Genomic DNA, 9,917 nt, shown 5'->3' on the forward strand with positions numbered 1-9,917 from the left:
TGGTCCTTGGGTTCTTCTGGGCCTCCACCATTGTTCCAGTGCAGGGCTCACGTCTGTCCTCCTGCAGCCCTTTGACATGTTCCTCAGTGAGGAGCTCCTTGGACTTCTTCATGAAGCTTCATCTGTGAACGCTGGACCTGGAAAACTCTTGATGTGACTTTATCGGCTTTAAACATCTTGTGAGCAGCAGCAACATGCAGCTCTCTCTCAGGGATGGATCCCAACAGCAGCTACCTGGGCTCTTTGGACCTGATTAGAGATCTACTGCATCAGCTGTTCTACCTTTATAGTGGATCAGAACGTGATAGAACATGGTGGGAACCAGCAGGAACATCTGGAATCAGACAGAAACTGCATTTTCTCAAAAAATAACCATGATCATATTTTTAGTAAAAATGCAAAAAACAAACAAATAAATGGTTAACATTCATGGTGAACATGTGAACATGTCTGATATGACGTCTTTCTGTCTTTTATCGCCTGTTTCAGTCGCGTCCAACCAGGAGAATTTGGTGAATAACTGAAGCTGAGTTTGGACTCACCATGGTACCGACTCCGTACGTCGTCGTCGGTCCGACTGAGTGGTGATATGGATCTGCAGCTGTGGCATAAACTCGTCCATATCTGGTCAGAAACACCAGAAACAGAAAGACGTTAACCAGAACCGACCTCCAGTTCTGACTCATCCTGCTGTGTGGTTGTTTTCTCCTCCGTCCCAGTCCAGGTGTGAGGATGCTCACCAGGTGTGCATTAAAAGCAGCTGATTGGCTTCCTGTCACTCAGGTGGGTCAGATGTTGCATTTTGGTTTTCTTTAGATAAATCTGTGTCTCCACTCTGAACATGAATTTGACTCCTTAAAAGCTGTAAGTTTCTTGTGAATGGATCCTTTAATTTGAACGTCTGCTGCTGTTTCTGATTCTTCTCGTTGTGTCTCTTAAATATCAACAAAGCTGCTTAAATACTACAGACACGGATTCATTTACCAGACGTGACATAAAAACAGTTCAATTTAAACATGATTAGCATCAAAAAGACATAAATAAATGTAAAAAAAATCTGAATTTGCCACATTTGAGCTCATTAACAAGCCTCACGTTAATATTATAATAATTAATAATGATACCAAACATATATCAGCACTGAAAAGGGAAAAATAAAAAGGTTTTTACCAGCTAAAGTTTCAAGGATATTTCTTTTTATACTGACAAATAAATAAAATAATAATTTTTTATTTTATTTTATTTATTTATTTTACTATTTATACATATTTAAAATATATTTTAGAATTTTTAAAAAAATATTCAAATTTTATTTATTTATTGTTTTTATAATGTCGCTTTAAAAGCAATGGAAACATTCACAGAAAAATGTGCGCAGCAGGAATGTCTTTTAAATGCTTTAAATGCTTTTAAAGTGACATTATAAAACAATACATTTAAAAAAAATAAATGAAACAAATGAAAAATAAATTTAATAATAATAATAAATACACAAATCAAATTTAAATAAATAAATACAAAAATAAATATTTTTACTATGTTATTTATTTGTCTCTATATTTCTATTTTTATTAGCCTTTTCTTTTATGGATTCATTTTATTTTTTATTTTATTTATTCTTCTTTTTATTTCCAATTTTATTTTATTATTCTTTTCTTGATTTATTTTTTGTTATTTGACACTCTCACTGCTCCATATTTACTGGTGATTTTGATCCTTTTACAGCTTTATCTGGTTTTGTTCTCAGACTTCTTTCAGCTCAGACTTTAATTCTTCCTCCTAACGTAGAAAACATTCGGACCGATGGTGCCGTTTGCCGTCCTACCCGTCACTGTAGGTCGCTGTGGCTGCAGAGGCCGACTGAGCGACTCTGTACGCTGCCGGATAACCGCCCTGCAGGGAGAATAGAAACAACATGAAGACAGAACCGGCAGATGGTTTATTGATTTCAAAGTGTGAGAAATGTGCAGCTGCTCACATAGACTTCTGCTCCGTACAGTCCGTCCTGATACACAACCCTGAAAACACACCAAGAACGACGGCGTCAGCAAGTCCAGCAGGAAGCTGAATAAACTCACTGAAATCACTTAAATAAAAAATGTGCTTTAGTATTTCCATGTGATGCAACATTTCAAATGTTAAATGATCAAATAAAAAATGAATCAAAGTTTTATTATAGGAGAAAATTTGATACTAAAATGCCTCCAAAATGTCAATAAAATCCCTAAATTCTAAACAATAGAAAGTCATATAAATGTCTACAAAAAAGAAAACATCCCAAATATATGATAAAAATTCTCCTAAATATTAAAGAAAAAAGGGTGAGGACTAAAATCAATAAAATGCCCCAGAAGATTAAAAAAAGAAAAAAAAAAAAGGTTTTTGTTTTTAAAGGAAAGGTACAAAAACAACTGGAAACAGTCCCGAAAATATTCATAAAATTTAAGAAAAATATCTGTGAAATTCCCCCCAAAATACAATTAAAATGTCCTAAAAAATTATGTCAAAGTCTAAAAATATGAATAAAATATCTAAAATGTCCTAAAAACATTATTAAAATATTTTCCAAAGCTTTTAATAAAATGTGAGAGAAAATATTAATAAAATGTCCCAAAAATCTGAATAAGGTTCTTCTAAAATTTGAAAATGTGTGTCAGATAAATGTCCCAAAACTACACATAAAACATCTGACAAGATAATATAATCTCCTACACATGAAAGAAAAATGAACATTAAACATGAGGAGAAAAAAACTGTAAAATGTCCCAAAAGTATAGAAATAAAGCATCTCAAAAATGTGCATAAATATACAAAAAAATGTGAAAGAAATGTCCCACATGCTTAGAAAATGTCCTAAAATATGTTTAAAATCAGCTAATTTATTAAAAACAGCTGAATTTAAATATTTAAATAAGTTTAAAACTGGACATGAAGTAGCTGAAAGCAGCTCTGTGTGCGCTCGGCTGTATTCTACTCTGGTAAAGTATCCGAGTACTCGTCCCTACCCGGGGTAGGCGGGGACAGCAGCAGGCGTGGTTGCAGCTGAGCGAATCGTGTTGTAGACGGCCCGACCTCGACCTCGCAGCGCCGAGCCCCGATAGGCCAACGTGGGCGTCGCTACCGGATACGGAAAACTGGCGACTGCATCGGCGGGAACACAAACGTCAGAAACATCACGTGTCAGAAAGAACACATCACGGCTACTGAGGGGCAGCCGGCTCACCTGTGTAGAGCTCAGGTGCGTACATGGCGCCCATGACGGGGTTGATCTTCCACCCAGAAGCTGCAGGAAACACGAGGAGGGTATAATCACAATCAGAAATACTGACTTGCTGAAGTTACAGTTGGTTAGAAGCATAAACGGGACAAAGTATATAAACATACAAACAAAATATGAACCAAAATAAAAAACTAAGCGAACAGGAAGCTTCCTTTCTACCAGATAAGGTATTTTTTTAAAAACCTAAACCTGAAAAAGCATCTTGGAATCAGTCAGTAACAACGAATAGATGTTAAAATAAATAAAAAAGAACATTTCTAGATCAAAACACGCCCTGCGTATTCACATCTACATCCTCTGTGGCCCGCTGCACCTCATCGTCATGTCGCTACGGGAGGGAAAACACGTCGTCGTGGGCGGAGCTAAGCCCGGGATGCAGTGATGGTGTCCCTGCAGGATGGAAGTCTGAGCAGGTGTTTTGGTGGAACTTGTGCCGTTTATCACAGAGCCTCAGTGGGAAAAAAATGGTGATGACACAAATATATTTCAGATAAAGAAGCTGGTCTGGAAGCCCGTACAGTCAGACCATTCACTGTGGAGCAGGGGTCGGGTTGTTCCTTTAAACTTATCGTTCGTCATTTAAGCCCGGGATGCAGTGATGGTGTACCTGCAGAATAGTAATGATGGAACTGCAGGATTGCCGCTTAATTTGGTTGTACACTAGTCTATTCTCATATTTGCAGGGACACCATCACTGCATCCCGGGCTGGACGATTGTGATTGGTTTAAAGAAACACAAACAAGTATTTTTCCACCTCTACAGCAGAATGATACTAAGGTGCAGTCAGACGCAGCAGTACCTTTTCATTAAATAAACCACGCTTGGCAACCCTGGCCTGACTAAACAGAAGCTTAAACCTCCAAACATCAATCAGACCCAAACACTCACGAGTTGTTTCTTACTTGAAATGTCTCCGTTCACCAGAGGCGTCTGAGGCTTCTTGGTGACGACTCTGGCGGTGGCGTTATTCACCTGGACAGACGTTAAACAGTCACTACGGAGGACGATTCTGCAGAAAGTTGACGTCTAAACCTAAAGACAGTGAGATCCTCCCTCACCTCGATCTTCCTTCCTTCGACGATGGTTCCATTCAGCTTCTCTCTCGCCCGGTCGGCCTCGGTGGCGCTCTCGAAGGTGACGAACCCGAAGCCCTGCGAGTTGGTACGATGGTTTCGTTGAGTTCTTTTGTCCGTGTCAGTGTTAACTCTGATGGTGTTTCTGTGCTGCTCACCTTTGACCCTCGCTCGTTGAAGATGATCTCCACGTCGAGGATCTTGCCAAATTGCTGCAAGTGTCGGAATAAGTTTTGTTGAATTTAGCGGATGTGTAAGCGTGCGTCTTGTACATTTTACTTCGGAAACAGGCTGCATGAAAAGATGGACGCGACCGCTGGGACGTCAGAAACTCGGTTTGTGTGTTATCGCTGTGAAGTCTCAAGTCTTGGATTTTTAAAACCGGACATGAGAAGTGAGCGGCGGATCTAATTCAGAAGTCAAGGACCTTCATACGTATCCTGCTTTATCGTCAGTTTTCCTCTAAATGGAACCATAACTCACAAAATCAACACCACGTTGTGTTGAAGGAGACTTGGGACTTGGGATTGAGGCTATAAACTTGGTAAGAAAATGTTTACTGAGGTAACAAATCAAGTGAGAAGTAGCTTCTCTTAGACTTCGATACAATCGAACATCTTTTTGCCCCCTGCTGGCTGGTAGAGAGAACTGCAGCTGCGACAATTAATTAATTAACCAACCAACAGATTTCTTCATAATTGATCATTAATAAATTAGTTTCAGTGTTTTTTTTTTTGAGGTGAGACATAATTTAAGCAGGAATTTAAGACAAACATGTATTAAGTTTGTATTTTTGACATTCTTTAACAATATCATTTATTAGTGATTAATCGACTCATTAGTTCGTTAAAATTTCGTCTCTAAAATGTGCATCAGTGTCTTAAAAATCATTTTGTTCGACCACCCATATGAAACTCGGTGAACCAGATTATTGTCAACTCTTAACTAATCACCAATTAGTTTGATAATCGATTCATGTTTTTGAGTTATATTTTAATAAAAACAGTCTGCGACTGCTGCTTCCTAAATGTGAATATTTTCTGGTTTCTTTCCTCTATGACAGTAAACTGAGCATCTTTGGACAAAACAGTTTTCTCTGACTTTGTAAGAGTCCAAACAGCTAATCAATCAATCAATCAATCAATAAAATAATCATTAACCGCCGCCCAGCACCGATTTGAGGCTGCGTCCATCTTTTGTTTCCAGTCTGCTTTCAGGTGTGTCGAGTGTCGTACCCCGAACATCTGGCGGAGGTCCGGGTCCCTGAAGCGAAACGGGATGTTGGAGACGTGGAGGCGTTTGGGTTGGGCCTTACCTGAGCCCTCCTCCTCGCTCCCACTTCCTGCTCCGCCCCCCGACGACACGCTGAGGCTCTGGGGGTCGGAGGTCACCGGCGCCAAGGCGTCCTCCTGACAGTGACGGAGTATGAAACGGCACAAAAAGGAGGACGAGAAGGAGGAGGAGGAGGAGGAGAAGAACAAACGAAAACAGAAAGATGGAGAACAGAAGATGGAGAGGGTGTGAATGGAGGAAAAACGGGGAGAGGGCATCAGTAGAAAAGCAAAGGAAAAGAAAAGGGGGGAAAAAAAAAAAACGATGACAAAGTCAATCCAACAGCAACGTCTCTCAGAGAAAATGTTCTGTTTGTGTCAAAGTTCAGTTGCGTAAAGCATCACATGGCATTAAGCAAAGATCATTTCCACCAGATCAAGTGAACCAAACCAAGTTCAACGAGCATTCAGCAACCAGTGATCCTTCTCAGGCAAAAGGAAGGAGGCGTGAAGTCAGGGGCTCCGTTTTAGTGAACACATGCCTGTAGGAGAATGAAACCGATGGCCAGCGCGCTAACGCCACACATTATGGATATTAAAGCTACGTGTGCTCACTGCAGCCGTGGTGGGAGACAGGAAACACACTACGAGGCTAGTTTGTGCTCGACGTGTCCGACAGATGTGGATTCTAAAAGCGCTTGTGGTTCCGTTTATATTACAACAGGTACCGGCCCGATTTCCTCTCAGATAGAAGACAGAAGAACACACGGCGGATGTTTGTGAACGGCTATGACTTTGCTGTTTTCTACAGGTTGGGCTGTAGCTGCAGGACGTCTCAGACTCCTTCAGTTACAGCGCCGCTAATGATGAATCAGACATTTTTGGAGAATTGCTGACAGACTTGCTCAGATGACTAAATGTTCGTCTGGCAGACTCTAGTGGACCCTCGTATGCTGCTAGAACTAACCTCAGAGCTTACACGATGAACTAAGATTACTCTGCTGCCAGTTGGATCTTTTTTTTTTTTTTTGGAAATTAGCAAAAATAAATGGAAGGATTTGTTGCTCATGGAGGAGGTTTAGTCACCTTCCTGATTGAGATTTGTGTCCACAACTACTAAATAAATACGACCTGCCGCAAGACAGTGAAACCACCAGATCAGTTTATCAAACACTGACCAAGATTGTTTTTTAAAATCTGCCCGTCGACTCACTTTCAGCAGGTTTAAATCTGAGTGTTTGAACGACATGTGAGGAATTATTAAACATCCATCCATCATCTCTACACCTTCATCCTCACTAGGGGGAGCTGGAGTCTATCCCAGCTGACTCAGGCTGAAGGCAGGTTCACCTGGACAGGTAACCAGTCTATCACAGGGCTACACTTAGAGACAGACAACCAAGCACACTCACATTCACACCTACGGACAATTTACAATCACCAATTAACCTCAGCATGTTTCTGGACTGTGGGAGGAAGCCGGAGAACCCGGAGAGAACCCACGCTGCACGGGGAGAACATGGAGACTCCATGCAGGAAGATCCCAGGTGTCCTCACCAGGACGTGAACCGGCGACCTCCTAGCTACGAGGCGCTAATGGTGCTAACCACTGAGCCACCTGCAGCCCACTATTAAAGATAAAACCTGAAATGTTCTCTGTTTGTTCTCATCATGTCACTGATCCAGAACCTGTCGTACTGGACTCACGTGTTTCTTCCTTTTATTGTGAGAACCATGTTGAAACTCCAGAATATTTTAGATTTTGTGCTACAACTTCTCAAATCTGCTCGATCAGTTGTGATAGTTTGACAAAAACGTTCTCGTAGTTTGATCGTTCTCATGACTAACGACTCGCTTAATGAGGGGGCGGAGCAACAAACCCCTAATTGAAACTCAGGTGTTAACGGCTCCTTCAGGATATCTGGAACTCCCAACTCGTCAGTCAGAGCTGATGAAGCCTCTTGGATGAAGGTGGAACGTCTTCAAGGAACGACTAATGCACCAGAACAACCACGACCTGGATGACTGAGAATCCTCACAGACATATTCAACCAAAATACACCTTTTCCCATTTTTGTGACCAAAACTTTCACATTAAAGTTTAGTTTTGTTTTACTGTGACCTGCAGCTACATGTGGTTCAGAAAACATCACTTCTGCTTTATCACTTTAATGAGCTCAAAGATTTCATTAAAGCATCACTTTTTTAAAAAAATACTTCAACTCCTCCATAATCAGATGATTGAGCTCATATCCAGTACGACAGGTTCTGGATCAGCGACATGATGAGAACTAACAGAGAACATTTCAGGTTTTTATCTTTAACGGTTCCTCAGATGTTGTTCAAACAGATTTAATGAGAGAATGAACCTCCTGAAAGTGGGTCGATGAGAAGTTTAAAAAGAACAAAAAATCTCAAAAAGCATTTGGTAGATCGAGCCTGAAACATCTTCATGAACGTCTATGAATGTTCTGTGCTGTTAAAACCCTGATGGTTGGAGCTGGAATGACTCCTGTTTCCTACCTGATCGATTATAAACCGCCTCATGCACAACAAGTCAAGGACTAATGTGCCAACAACCAAAACATTCACTATCCCACAATGCACCACGATGCTAGTGTGCGCGCATGTGTGTGTGTGCAAGTGTGTGTGTGTGTGTTGGTCAACCAGCGTCGTTGCAAGAAACGTGTTAAAAATAAAATCTATTTCAAAGACAAATGAATGAGTCCAAACAGTTCTGCAGAAACGCTGTGAGCTTCAGCGGAGAGGAGAGGAGCAGAGCGACAGAGAGGAGATCGAATGGAGATGAAGGACCTGAGGATTAGCATTCTAGTAGCACGAGGCAGGTAGAGAGTGAAGGAGCCTCAGTGCAGCGGTGACAGAGGTCAGATCAACCAGAGAAACCAGGCAGAGAAGCAGGAAGCTGGAGGAGGAAGAGGGGGAAGCTGAAAACCGGAGGTCAGTCTGGGGTCACGGTGCTGCTTTCTGCCAGAGGTTAAAGGTGGTCGTCATTAATGTGGGAGGAGGAGGAGGGAGGAGGACCATCCAGCAGCAGCAGACAGCCAGCAGCTGGAGGCCTCCACATCTGGACGCATCGCTGCTCCACCAGCTCTGCTCTGCTGCTAACCTGTCTGGTCGGAGGTCTGGGCGTCTAGAACGGCGTCTGGGAGACTTTTCAAGATAAAGATTCTTTTTTTAAAAATTTACAATCAGCAGGTTTGTTGACATTTTTCAGCTGAACAGCAGCATCTGAGGAACGACTGAAGATAAAACCTGAAAGTTTCTCTGTTGTTTCTCATGATGCCATTAAAACACTTTAGGAATTCTCCTTAAATCACTTTGTGGCTCAACTTGTCAAAGCTGCTCCATAAATTATTAAAGTTCAACAAAAACAACCTTCTTTTCATGTTTGTGACCAAATATTTCAAATGAAAGTATTCTGATGTTTAGCTCTGTGACCTGCAGCTAGACGAGGTTCAGAAACCATCACTGGTTCACTTCTGCTTTATCAGGTTTTAGTTAATGAGCTAAAACCTTCTGCTGCAGCTTCAATCATTTTTCATATTTCAGCTCACTCATAATAAGAGAATATTGATCTGCTTGTTTTCTCATTAAATCTGTTTGAACAACAACATCTGAGGAACTATGAAAGATAAAAACCTGAAATGTTCTCTGTTAGTTCTCATCACGTCGCTGATCCAGAACCTGTCGTATCGTACAGTAGATCAATCATCTGATTATTGATGAGGTGAAATACACAGTTAAAAAACAGAATAAGCAGATAGAGCAGAAGTGAGCCGGTGATGTTTTCTGACCCACATGTAGCTGCAGGTCACAACAACACAAAACTAAACATTAGAATAGTTGAAATATTTGGTCAATTCTTTTTGTTGAACAGATTGAGCAGATTTGACAAGTTGTAGCACAAACATGCAAATATAGGTAGAGTTTTAAATGGTTTTTAAAATATAGCTCGAATACGACAGGTTCTGGATCAGTGACATGATGAGAACTAACAGAGAACATTTCAGGTTTTTATCTTTAATAGTCCCTCAGATTTTAAAACGCTCAGACAGGTAATTCTAAAAGCTTTTATCTGAGAACGGACTGGACATGTGGATCTAAAACCTGGCAGATATCTTCCTACACATCCATATTTTATGCTGTAAAGCTTTCGGGCGTCTCAGAGATGGTGGAGCGGGTCCATGGTTCCAGATGCAGAGACCCGGCAGCTGCTCCACACAGCGTCCATCCATCCACACAGTCAGAGGAGGAGGCGGGGAGGCGGGGGG

The 9,917-nt window shown here is 41.2% G+C and overlaps 1 protein-coding gene across 1 annotated transcript in view; it reads right to left on the bottom strand.

Moving 5' to 3' along the window:
* rbfox1l (RNA binding fox-1 homolog 1, like) overlaps nucleotides 1-9,917 on the bottom strand; it is a 27,564-nt gene that overhangs the window by 1,797 nt on the left and 15,850 nt on the right. The window contains exons 3-11 of the mRNA XM_008285833.1: nucleotides 5,590-5,763; nucleotides 4,513-4,566; nucleotides 4,340-4,432; nucleotides 4,184-4,253; nucleotides 3,224-3,283; nucleotides 3,006-3,141; nucleotides 1,979-2,018; nucleotides 1,826-1,893; nucleotides 543-624 (exon numbers count right to left, since the gene is read on the bottom strand). Of these exons, the coding sequence (XP_008284055.1) occupies nucleotides 543-624; nucleotides 1,826-1,893; nucleotides 1,979-2,018; nucleotides 3,006-3,141; nucleotides 3,224-3,283; nucleotides 4,184-4,253; nucleotides 4,340-4,432; nucleotides 4,513-4,566; nucleotides 5,590-5,763 (777 nt within the window). The remainder of the gene's footprint in view (nucleotides 1-542; nucleotides 625-1,825; nucleotides 1,894-1,978; nucleotides 2,019-3,005; nucleotides 3,142-3,223; nucleotides 3,284-4,183; nucleotides 4,254-4,339; nucleotides 4,433-4,512; nucleotides 4,567-5,589; nucleotides 5,764-9,917) is intronic.

This window comes from Stegastes partitus, unplaced genomic scaffold, assembly GCF_000690725.1.
Source record: "Stegastes partitus isolate 25-593 unplaced genomic scaffold, Stegastes_partitus-1.0.2 Scaffold418, whole genome shotgun sequence".
NCBI classification, from domain to species: Eukaryota; Metazoa; Chordata; class Actinopteri; family Pomacentridae; genus Stegastes; species Stegastes partitus.